This window comes from Lutra lutra, chromosome 4, assembly GCF_902655055.1.
Source record: "Lutra lutra chromosome 4, mLutLut1.2, whole genome shotgun sequence".
Taxonomy (NCBI): domain Eukaryota; kingdom Metazoa; phylum Chordata; class Mammalia; order Carnivora; family Mustelidae; genus Lutra; species Lutra lutra.
Genome location: NC_062281.1, coordinates 151,838,439 through 151,851,427, shown reverse-complemented (window position 1 = coordinate 151,851,427; position 12,989 = coordinate 151,838,439). Strand labels below are relative to the sequence as shown.

At 39.9% G+C, this 12,989-nt stretch overlaps 1 protein-coding gene across 7 annotated transcripts in view; it reads left to right on the top strand.

Moving 5' to 3' along the window:
• Positions 1 to 5,076: 5,076 nt before the first annotated feature.
• Positions 5,077 to 12,989, top strand: part of PRKAA2 (protein kinase AMP-activated catalytic subunit alpha 2) — an 84,732-nt gene continuing 76,819 nt past the window's right edge. For 5 of the 7 annotated variants that reach the window (XR_007126378.1, XR_007126377.1, XM_047723610.1 and 2 more), the window contains exon 1: positions 5,077 to 5,318. Coding sequence is in view for 4 of the 7 variants with exons in the window: in XM_047723610.1 (XP_047579566.1) it covers positions 5,225 to 5,318 (94 nt within the window). In the remaining 3 variants the exon portion in view is untranslated. Of the gene's footprint in view, positions 5,319 to 9,607; positions 9,696 to 12,989 lie in introns of those variants that run through there. The other 2 variants (XM_047723611.1, XM_047723608.1) reach the window with 2 other exon arrangements.

Genomic DNA, 12,989 nt, shown 5'->3' with positions numbered 1-12,989 from the left:
TCCTCTGTCAGAGCTCCACACTAAAGGATTTATCAGTGAACTATTCTATCTGGTTATTTGTTTTAAAACACCCCTGAAAACAAACAAATAAAAAGTACAAAAATAGACTGGTTATTGTTAACAGTATTGATAATCATCAATGGGAGGGGGTTATTTCTACTACTTTACTTTGGTGTATGTTTGACATTTTTCATAATAAAAATTAAAAAGGCAGTAATTATTGAACTTATAATACATAAAAGGCACCACCAACACAGTTCATTAATCACTGAATGCCCAATTTTTCTTATTTTAATTTGGAGAACAATAACAGAAACACGTTAGCATGAATCTATAATGTCCTGTGTGTTCTGGCTTATGCCTATTTTCAATCTCGCTAATGACTACTGCACCGAGATGGAAAATTATGCTTTGTATTTAATATGCATTTGCATAAAAATGCTATTAATTTTGACTTCTTTTTTTATTTAAGGAGCCCCGGGGGGCTCAGTGGGTTAAAGCCTCTGCCTTCAGCTCAGATCATGATCCCAGGGTCTTGGGATTGAGCCCCACATTGGGCTCTCTGCTTGGCAGGGAGCCTGCTTCCCTCTCTCTCTCTCTCTGCCTGCCTCTCTGCCTACTTGTGATCTCTGTCTGTCAAATAAATAAAATCTTAAAAAAAATGTTTTTTTATTTAAGTAATCTCTACACCCAATGTGGGGCTCAAACTCATGAACCTGAGATCAAGAGTCACATGCTCTTCTGACTTAGCCAGGTGCCCCAACTTCTTTTTTATTTTAATTTTAATTAATTAATTAGTTAAAACCCACGTGCCCCCCAAAGCGGACGCTTAACCGACTGAGCTACCCAGGTGTCTCCACCCGACTTCTTTTTTAAAATGTTCTGTCCTGTATTCTTATTTCTTGATTCTTTAGTGACATTTTGTTTATTTCAATTCAACACATATTTCAGCCTCAACATGTGAGGCTCAGGAATAGCTGAGAGGGTATGTGATTTTTATACATATCTATGAAATATTCATTTATATATAAGTATATATGAAAAATGTATGAGATATTAATATATGTTACAGAATTGATAGATGCTATATTAGCTATATGAAAAAGATCCTATAGGCACCCTGAAAAGAAACATGTAATCAAAAACTTGATCAATAGGACACCTAGGTGGTTCAGTTGGTTCAGCATCTGCCTTCTGCTTAGGTCATGATCCCAGGGTCCTGGGATCAAGCCCCACGTCCGGCTCCCTGCTCAACAAGGAGCTTGCTTCTCCCTCACCCTCTACCTGCTGCTCCCTCTGCTTGTTCTCTCTCTCTCTGTCAAATAAATAAATGAAATCTTAAAAAAAAGTAAAACTTGGTCAATAATGTCAGAGGAAGGACTGAATTATCTTTCTCTATTCTTTATAAAGAATATTAAAAAATATGAAGAGACAATCAAAGAATGTACAGTCAAAATTGTAGAAAACAAGTATTATAAAGGTATATGGGATGTTAACTCATAAAAAATGTTATTTTTCTGGATTTCAGGATGTTTGTGTTATTTGTCAGCTTCAAAAAACTTAGTTATGTCCTCTTATTTCAAATAAATATTCACCCCCATACCCAATTTTGTATTTTTTTCTTTTTTTTTTTAATTTTATTTATTTATTTGACAGACAGAGATCACAAGTGGGCAGAGAGGGCAGGCAGAGAGAGAGAGGAAGGGAAACAGGCTCCCTGCTGAGCAGAGAGCCCGATGCGGGGCTCGATCTCAGGACCCTGAGACTATGACCCGAGCCGAAGGCAGAGGCTTAACCCACTGAGCCACCCAGGCACCCCTGTATTTTTTTTTTCTTAAACAGGTCCTCCTCATTATATAAACCTCAGATGCCACAGAGCCTGAATCCACTTGGGTGCCTATAATTTGCTAGGCATTGTTCTGCAGGCTAAGGATCCAACAGTGAACAAAATAGAGAAAAAAATCCTCTTCCTTATGAAGCTTATATTTAGAAAAAACAAAAACATAACAAACAACAGAATTCAATAGTACATTAGAAGGTAAGTGCCATAGAAAACGGTTGTGAAGGGTTAAGAGGTTGGAGTGTGCAGGGCAGGGAGCGTGGGTGAGCTGTAATGGCAGTGTCAAATAAGGTGGTCAGAGTGAAGTCTTATGGAGACAGTGACTCTGATCAAAGACTTGAAGGAACTGGTTATTGAGAATATCAGTGGAATCTAGTGTAGCATATTAGTTTAGTGGCACTCCATTATTCTCTTATTCAGGTCCTGCTATAAAGAATTTGAAATAAAGTTTAAGTCTAAGAACCCTGTACTGGTGGGGAAAGCAGTACCAGTTGGATCAGGGTTAAGAACTGAATGGCCGCCTGGGGCCCTGTTTATAGAGATTGGTATTAAAGAACACAGGGACAGTACAACATCACTGAAAAATAATGAAAAGGGGAATATGATATTTACCAGAACATCTCTGATAGTGGAGGTGATACCTCCAAGGGTTATGGCACTGAAGGAGACATAGTCTGATGAACTAATGTTGAGTAGGGTGAAGCAATAGGGAATCACATCTGAAATGTGTGGGCAAGAAAAGGCTGCTTGCTGCCCCTGATAGTGACACTGGTGCTTTCCCACCCTTCTCACCCCTTTAGCATTCAATCGTGCTAACAGAAGTCAGAAAGACAGCTAAAAATGTAAGCTTAAAGTATACATTGTCGGCTTGCCCTAGAAGTAATAACTACGAGAATGAGACTATAATTGTGAAAATTTTAAATGTTCTTAGAGCACCATGTTTGTTTGTTTTTCTTTGGCAGCGGTGGTATAGTAGAATAACAAAAGGACAAGTCAGAACTGGAAATGAGTTCTGAATCTATCACTTAGCTGATTAGCCCTGGGCAAGCCAGAAAGTGAAAAATTAAGTTTTATCATCTATAAAATGGGGGCAATAATAAGTTTCTTTTATAGCAACCAAATGAGGTAATTGTGTTTACATGAACTTAAAAAAGGTTTTATTTATATGAGAGCATGAGCTCAGGAGCAGTGAGGAGGGGCAGAGAGAGGGAGAAGCAGACTCCCCCAGAGGAGGGAGCCCTATGCAGGACTCTATCCCAGGACCCTGCGATCATCACCTAAGCTGAAGGCAGAGATTTACGTTCAGCCGACTGAGCCACCCAGTCGCCCTAAATGAACTTTTTAATCAACAAAGTGTCATATTTTTGTTGGCATAATATTAAAGCTACAAGGTTGTTCACAGTTGCTAGGTAAGGATCACAGTTATGAAGTATACAATAACTTAAGCTGTAATTAGCAATGAATAGTTACGATAGCATGTAAAATGGTTTAAAAATCTGTTTATAATCTGCCTTCACGTCTATTCGAGGAAACAATCTAAGACTTTTCAATGTCTTTTAAAGGTATATTAGAACAAGAAACAGACATGCTATTTTTTTTTTATTTAATATTTTATTTATTTGACAGAGTACAAGCAGGGGAAGCAGCAGGGAGAGGGAGAAGCAGGCTCCCACTAAACAGAGGCCCAATCCCAGGATCCTGGGATCCATACCTGAGCCCTGAGCAGAAGGCAGACACTTAACCAACTGAGCCCCCCAGGCTCCCCCAGACATATGTCTTATATCTCAAAATCAAAAATAGGTATTTTGTTTTCTTACTCACTTGAATGGATACTGAAGGAGAGACCCTTAACCAATGAAGGTTCATCATCAAAAACAACTGGCTATTTTCTCCAAATTGCCAGCTAGGCAGAGGGATTCTTAAATGATACTTCTTGTCAGCAAGAAAGATGATCCCAAGAATGAACAAAAATAGCCTCTGTTCAACAGCTGTGATATTTATAATTTATAAACTGTGATCATCTCTCATCAGATTGTCTTGGTGTCTAAACAAGAATGGATGTCTGTTTGCCATTTGTATATTTATCACTTCTCAGAAAACAAACTTTTATCATATCTCATTGTTCCTGATCAATGCATTTCTCTCTTCATATATAAACAGTATGATAAGAGGCTTCTTGTTCGAGGAACATGACCCTGAAAACTCTAGGGTCATGTACAATGTTAAAAATGTTCAGCTAATCCTTAAACGTTTATTTCCAATCAGCAAATACTTTTTAAGCCGTGAAAGGCAACACTGAAGACTAGGACAACATGGAAGGAAGAAAGGAGAGTGGGAAGTGATAATTCATTATGAATTTCGTGTCGATTTTTAATATTCTGCCTGGGCGTCATGCTTCTAGTTTCCTCTTACCGTTCTTCCCCCACTTCTACTTCTCTTCAACCGTGCCCTTCTATTGCCCTTGCTCTTTACCATTCTCTTTGTGCTCTATGTATATTTGCTTTGCTCACTACATTGTTTCCCTCGTTTCTTTCACTACTTCCCTCTCGCGCAGCTCTATGACAAGCTATTTCTACACTTCATACAAGCATGTGCTAAATTACAATTGAGCAAATTTCGTGACTGTACTTTATTGCAGAACTTAGCGCAAATTAGAATGGAGAGCTCTGGGGGGAGGGGGGAGGCTCTTGCATCCACAGGACGGGAGAACCGAGAATTCTACGTGGAGGAGAACGGAGGAGAGCACAGGATTGTGTCCTCCATGTGCCACGACCTGCAGCAGAAATACCCCGCCCGTGACTCAAGAAACTTCCTCGCCGCGCTTCCCAGACTGACCTCCGTTCCAAGCCCTTCCCCACCGCCGCCTCCCCCTGATTTTCCCTTACACCCACATTTTAGTCTTTACGTCCCTCTCTCCTCACGCGGCAGGCCCGTTTCTCTTCAAATTCCACTCCCACCTCGCCGCAAGCCGAGATTCCGGCCCTCTCGGCGCCCACGCTCGCTCTGCTCCGTTTCTCACAGCGGGCCCCGAAGCCCACCCCGCGCTCTGCGACCCCGCAGGTGGAGGGGCGGTCCCTCTGCCGCCCCTCCCCGCACACCAGGTGACCCCCGGCCCTCCTCATCCCTTCCGCCGCCCCGCCCGGCCCACAGCCCCCGCGGCCGCCGCTCGCGCCCGGACGCCCCCACGCCGCCGCCCGCGCGCCGCGTCCGCCTCGCGCCCCTCGGCGTCTCGGGCCTCCCCCGTCAGACCCCCCCCCCGCCGCGGGCCCGCTGCACTGTGGGTAGGCGGCGGCCGCACTGAAGAGCCCGCGGCGGCGGCGGTGGCGGCCGCACTGGCACTCGCACTGAGGAGCCCGCGGCGGAGCGAGGCTGCGCGCGCCGAACATGGCTGAGAAGCAGAAGCACGACGGGCGCGTGAAGATCGGACACTACGTGCTGGGCGACACGCTGGGCGTCGGCACCTTCGGCAAAGTGAAGAGTTGAGTACGCGCCCGAGGCCGCCGCGCGGGGCTGTCCGCTCGCGGGAGGCCGGGCCGAGCGGCGGGAGCCCAGCTCCCAGGGCCGCGGGCGGGCGCGGGCCTGGCGGCAGGTGGAGCGGGCCCGGGAGCCCCGCGAGGGCGGCGGGGCGGGGAAGGGCGGCGGCGGGGACGACGGGAGTCCCGGGGTCTGTGGGGCGCTCGGGGACCTCAGAGCCCGGGTGCGTGAAACCGGAGGTCCGGCTGTTGGGCAGGGTGCCTTCCAGCGGAGACGGTGTGGGCAGCGCCGGGGTAATACCCGCCGCTGGTGATTGAGTTTCCAGCGCGCCAGGTGCCCTGCTGGGTGCTTCGCGTGGGATCTCATTTAATCCTCACAGCCGCTCAGTGCAGGTGTTGTCCTCACCTTGACGGTGAGAAAACGCGGACCCCTAGAGGCTTGGGAACGTACTCAAGGTCACGCAGAAATTGGCAGAACCAGGATGAAGTGTAAAATGTCTTCCAGTTCTGGCCAGGCCGGGGACGGCCCTGCGGTCCGACTCGTTGGTGCTCCAGGACTCGGGCGGGGTTGCTGGGGCCGACGCTTTGGGGCAGGTTCCGGGGGCCTGGAGGTGGGGGCGTGGACGCAGGAAGGCCTCTGTATGCGCCCAGGGCTTAACAGAGCTGTGGGTCTGAAGGGGGCTTGGCCTGTGGAAGGAAGCCTAGGAAGTCTTCTGGGATGGGGAGAGGTTCCTTGGGTTTGGACCTGGGAGCGTTCGGGACCGAGGCGGCCAGAACTGCTAAGACATACTTTGCTGAGGTCTCGGTGATGGGATCCCATTTTGGGTCTAGAAAAACAGGCTTCTTAAAAAAAAAAAAATTTGTTTTTTGACTTGTTACTAGTTAAGTATTGAACTTTCCCCCCTTTGGCTGTTTATGAGTCACATGGGATTTAATTAATCTGCCCTGTCTTCTGAACTAGAGCCAGCTAATTAATATTTTACGTTTGATTGTTGTAAATTCAGAATTATAAGTCAAACGTTAGCTTTTTTTCTTTTTGCTGTAAAGATATTGGGTAGGCATTCTGGAGATTTTTACTCTCAGGCCTCTATTTCCTTGTAAAACTCGTATTTTGGCCTCAAGCCTTGCATGTTGAATAGGTAGAAGGGATTCATTCATTTCTATGGCAGAGATCAGCTTCTATTTACTTCCACATATCTGACGCTCTTCTATTTGGAAAACCCTTATTGAGCACCTACATTGTGCTAGACACTGTTTTAGGCAGTGAGTATACAGTAAGGAACATAAACCACATTAAAATCTCTCCTTCTGTGGAGCGTGTATTCCAGTAGGGGAACACAAAAAATAATCAGAATATGTATGTAAGATATGTAGTATGTTTAGTGCTACTGAGAAAAATGAATGGGGGAAGGGAGAATGAGTTTTGTGAGGTTAACAATTTTCAATAAAGTGGTCAGGCAAAGTCTCACGGTCAAGGTGGTATTTGTATAAAGACCTGAAAAGTTGGGGCGCCTGGATGGCTCAGCCATTAAGTGTCTGCCTTTGGCTCTGGTCATGATCCCAGGGTCCTGGGATTGAGCCCTGCACGTGTCCCTGCTCAGCCGAAAGCTGGCTTCTCCTTCTCCCACTACCCCTGCTTGTGTTCCCTCTCTCGTAGGGTCTCTTTCTGTCAAATAAATAAAATCTTAAAAAAAAAAATGAAAATAAAAACTTAAAAAAAGACCTGAAAAGTTTATTAAAGTCTTTGAAGTCCTATGTGGGCGATAAAGTCCTGGGGTATTTATAAAAGACTTCAGAAATTGAGTGGATAGCTAAGAGAATCTGTTCAGAACGAATATAGGAAGATCCAGGCATTAGGTTAATGCCTGGAAGGTTACCTGTCATTAAATATCATTACTGAGGGCTACTTACTGTGTTACCATATTATACAGTTACTTAAGCAAACTGTGCCTTTGCCATCTGGGTATGTACACTCTCAAAATTATATAATTTTGCCTACATCCTTTCAAATGGTGTTAGAATGTTTGTCTTTTTGAATTCTTTTACTCTACTCTGCATGTAGACTAAAACACCCATCAGATCAATTGGCCCATTGTCAAAGGCCAATGTAAATCTCTTTTGCATATATTCTTGTGCAGCTTCCAGGCATTGGAATAAAATACAAACCAATGGAAGGCACATTGGTTTATGAGAAATCTTTTTCCTGGAGGACCCAGTCTAGCGAGCAACCAGTCAGAAGGGTATTTTTAACACTATGTTAGAGCCCCTCTAATTTATGCTATGATTTCCTACAAGGATCAGAATTAGTACCGTTGTTCAATAAAAATGATGGAAGTTGCTACATTTCAGTCATTTAATTCTTCAGGGGACAAGAAATAAAAGAACATGTATTTTTAAAAATAAAAGTACACCCTTATTGAGGTATATTTTACATATTATTCACCCATTCCAAATGTACAATTCAGTGATTTTTTTTGTAACTTTACTAAATGATGAAACCGTCACCATAGATGGAACAAACATCAATTTTGAAACAGTTTTATTGCCACAATAAAGATCCTTTATGCTCATTTACAGTTCATCTTTGTACCTACCACCAGCTTCAGGAAACCCTTAATCTGTTTTCTATGTGTATAAACTTTTCTCTGGACACTTCTGGTAAATGGAATCATTCAATATGGAGTCTTTCATATTTCCTTTAACAGTGTTTTTAGGTTTATGGATGAGATTGCATGTGTCAAGAGTTTCTTCCTTTTTATTGCTGAATGATATTCCATTGCATGGATATGCCACCTGTGTCTATACCTTCACCAGTTGTTTTCACTTATGGGCTGTTACAAATAATGCTACCACTAGTATTGCATGCAAGTCTTTGGGCACATGTTTTTATGTATCTTGGTTAGACCCCTAGGAGAAGAATTGCTGGGTCATATCGTAGTTTCCTGTTTAGCTTTCTGAGAAACTGCAAACTATTTTCAAGAGTGGTCCTACCATTTTACAATTCTACCAACAGTGAATGAGTGTTCTCCTTTCTCCACGTCCTCACCAAGATTTGTTGTAGTCTGTTTTAAACGCATTCTAATGGGTGTGAAATTATGTCCCATGTGGCTTTAATTTGCATTTCCTTAATGAGTAATGATATTGAACATCTTCAGGTACTTATTAGCCATTCATATATCTTAATGGGTGAGATGTCTGTTCCTATCTTTTCCTTATCTCATGAGCTGAATTATAAAAATTCGTTGTAAATTCTGGATTCGAGTCCCTTATTAGATGAAATTTGTAAATATTTTCTCCTAATCTGACTTTTCATTTTCCTAATGGTGTCTTTTGAAGTATAAAAGTTTTGAATTTTCTTAAGATCCAATTTATTGATTTTTTTTTTTTCTTTTTATGCACCTTGCTTTTGGTGTTACAGCCCAGAAATCTTTGCTTTAGGTTTCAAGGATTTTCTCCTAAGTTGTCTTCTAAAAGTCTTCTCATTTTTATTGTTTCAGCCCTTACATTTGAGTATATGACCCATTTTAAGTTGATTTTTGAGTATGGTATAAGATGAGGTTCTAAGATCAGCTTTTTGAATGACTATCCAGTTGTCCCAGCACAGTATGTGTTGAAATGTATGTGTTGAAAACACTTGCACTTTTAATTATTACATAGATTTAGACTTTGTAAAGTTAGTTTTTACTAAAAAAATGTAATAGGTGATTTAGTTGTTTATATATATATATGTATATATATATATATATGTATATATTTAAGATTTCATTTATTTGTTAGTGCACGAGAATGCACAAGCAAGGGGGAGCTGCAGACAGAGGGAGAAGCAGGCTCCCTGTTCAGCAAGGAGCCTGATGCAGGACTCAGTCCCAGGACCCTGGGATCATGACCTGAGCCGAAGGCATACACTTAACCGACTGAGCCACCCAGGCATCCCATGGGTAATTTAGTTTTATATGGCTGTAAAAACATGGAGATGGAGGAATGAATAGGTTTTTTTGCCTTTTCTCTTAACTGTTAGGCTAATTGTAGATTTTGAAAAATTTAACTTCCCTTGTAGATGTACCAGTTTATAAATTGAAATTAGGTACAATAAGTGAAAATTCAGAGTGGCATAATTTTCATTTGATTGCACTCATTTCAAGTAATTTTTATTCTTTTTAAAGATTTTATTTATTTGACACAGAGGAGGAGAGAGAGCGAAAGAGAGAGAGAACGAACGGGGAACAGTAGCAGAGGAAGAAGGAGAAGCAGGCTCCCCACTGAGCAAGGAGTCAGATACCAGAACTTGATCCCAGGACCCAGAAAGATCATGCCTTTCATGACCAAAAGCAGCCACTTAACCAACCGAGCCACCCAGGTGCCCCTCCAGTTATTTTTAAAAAGTATGTAGAAATCATACGTAAAAAATATGTAGAAATCCTCTATTTGGTGTTAAATAATGGAAGGCTTATTTTAAATGTTCTAAACTGATTTTCTTCATTGTTCTGTTATTTTGTTAGATTTCCAGAGGAGTGCTATCAAAACAAATTATGGGGGCTGCTAGGATTTAAAAGTAATGCTTTTTCTTACTTAAATTTTTTCTCCACATTGATTTAGTTCATACTCTTTTCAGGACAGGGTAGAACTGCTATTTATGAGCTCTTATAATTAGACTTGTTCAGTTCTTACCTAAATAGTAAAGGTGATAGGAATGCTGGAAGAATAGATTTGTTCCTTGTGTTATGAAAAGACTGGTTCAAGAAAAAATATACGTAATATAATGCTAATTACTTATTTAAAAAGAAGCCTACTTTTTCAAGGTGAGTACTGATAGATTTGCTTTATGAAATATTTATTCTTCATCAGAATTGTACACCAAGAGATACTTTGCCATCACACTAGCCTCTTTCTAGCCAGTAAAGTCTCATCAAGGAATTACTCTCTGTTTTTCAGTTATTTGAATGACCCACAGAATTGGCTTTCAAAAAATTAAGTATTTATATTACTAATTCCTCACTTATTTTTGAGATATAATAGGAAAGATAAACAGATGGAATTTTTATTACATTAAAAAAAAAGCTGTCTTACCTTCTTTGAAATGTAAATACCAAGTTCTAAATGATATATTGAATTTTTGACAAGTATCTGGTCAGTTGGTGGATCTGAATATTGTATATTGGTGGTGGGACCTGAATGTGACATATTGGGCCCTTGTTATGATTGTTTTTTGATTCCATGTAGTGTCACAGTCCTGAACAGACATTTAACCTCCCTGGGCCTTGTTTTCTTTTTCTCCTGAAGGAGAGCACTAGAACAAATAATATATTAGGGCCTTTATCATTAAACTGATTTTTAAAAAGATTTAATTCCCCCAAATGGATATTTTAAATTTTTCCTTCTAGATTTTTTTTTTAAGATTTTATTTATTTATTTGACAGACAGAGATCACAAGTAGGCAGAGGCAAGCAGAGAGAGAGAGGGGAAGCAGGCTCCCTGCTGAGCAGAGATCCCTATGTGGGGCTCAATCCCAGGACCCTGGGATCATGACCCGAGTTGAAGGCAGAGGCTTTAACCCACTGAGCCACCCAGGCACCCCAATTTTTCCTTCTAGATTAATGGAAATTTTGGTTACTGAAGATCAGATCTGAAATGTAGATGTAATGGAGAACAAAAGAAAAGGGAAACACATTTGTAACACTTTAATGATAGAAGCTACAACTTGACTCAGTTTTTGTATTTTAAATACTATGTAATGCAGTTGATTTTATGTATTGTGCAGAGTAACTGTGAGTTTGGTATTTTTACAAATGAAGAAATTGAGAATCCTATACATTAAGTGACTCATCCAAGGTCAGAGTACTAATTAAGTGGCAGAATTGGCAATCATAACCAGGATTTTCTGACTTTAGAATCTGTGCTATAAGCAATGTAAAGTTAAAATGTGTAGCATACTATCTTGAGTTTCAAATCTTTAAGAATATAATTTTACATGTCTGTAGATATTTATCAATAATTGAAAAAATGATTTAAAAGTCTTTTTTTAAAGTCTACATTGAGATAGAATAAAAGTTTTTTTTTTTTTTTCCTGGAAAATCTGTCCTATACAAGTGTGTTTAAAATTTGTATTTTCATATTCCTAACTTTTATGCCTCAATTTATTTTCTTATGTGGTTGAATGTGCTGAATTCTGCCAATTTTAACCCAAACTTCTTCAAAATACCAGGTAATTCTTTTTTTTTTCTTGTTATGAAAGTAACCCTGAATAAAGATTAACAGTAACCTCTAGTAACCAGAGTAAAGAGAATTTACAAAAATGATTTGATGTTCAAGAAGGAATATTTGGTGTAGGAAGGCATTAGCCCTGGATTTTAAGTCCAATCAACTATGAGTTATATGGCTTTGGGAAAACTATTAAATTTCTCTAAGCCTCTGTTTCCTCCTTTGTAAAATGGCAAAACAAAGCTTGATCTACCTACCTTCTAGAATTTATGAGGATTAAATTAGTCAAGGTACATAAAATGTCTTTAAGAAAGACAAATTGCCATACAGGTGAGTGGCAGTATTGTGGAGATGACTAGGTACATGGCTCTTGTGAGTCAGTTCTGTACCATGTGTTAAATGTTAACAAATGTTTGCTGTGTTTAGAAATGCCTTCAGTTCTGATAGAAACATTGAGACAGAGCTCTAATAATCTGCCATTGTGTTTTGGATGTGTGCATTGAAGAAAGTTCTAAATGACTAACATTTTTGTTACATAATACTTAATTATTAGTTTTTTATTAAAATTCACTATTCCTTTTTGGATAAGTCATGTAATCACTCCCATCTGAAAAATGAATACTATAAGAGTGAAAGGAAAATAACAATGAATATTCATTTAAGTTATTAGCTGAATTGATTTTACGCTTAAAATTATGCAAATTCTAAATGAGTGTTAAATAGTAGTTCCAAGTAGTAAAGTTATATTTCTTCTCAAGTATTAGAAGGTTAGTGTTGAATCAAAATCAGTTCAGTGATTTTCTCAAAAATTAGGTGAGTATTCACTTACCTTGTCATCCATGTTAGTTTTCCTTAAAATATTTGGTAGTATTTATAATGGTGACACTGCCCTCGTTTATTCTTCTGAGATTCCTATAGTTTCCTTGATGACAGGGAAAGTATTTTGTAAAGAAAGTAGTTAATTTAAGTCAAGTTGATAATTTAATTTGACTTATAGAAGATGTAACCACAAATCAAAAGGCTCTTAATAAAGCCTTTTTTTTTTGCTGACTTAAATATCATTAATATGATTTCAACATAGGTAATTTGGTCCTTAATTTCTGAATGGATTTTGTTCATTTTGTGTAATCAATTCACTGACTCTGAAAAGATATTTTCCCATAAGAAACAATGTTATAAATGGGGGATAGGTTCAGGGTAAGTCCACAGAGACAACATTGTATATAGTACAAAGAACATTGGATTTGGAAGACCTGATGTGGAACTTCTGCTATGTTGTAAACCAGCTGTGTGGCCTTAAACCAAAGACTTGATCTGTAAAAAAGAAAATAATAACATGTTCTCTACACTGTTGTGAGAAGAACATGAAAAAATGTAGGTGAAAAGATACTCATAAGTACTTAACTCTTATGTAATCTTAACTCACAATTAGCTGAATTCTGAGAATAACCTGTGATCTGGTTCTGAGACCAAAATTT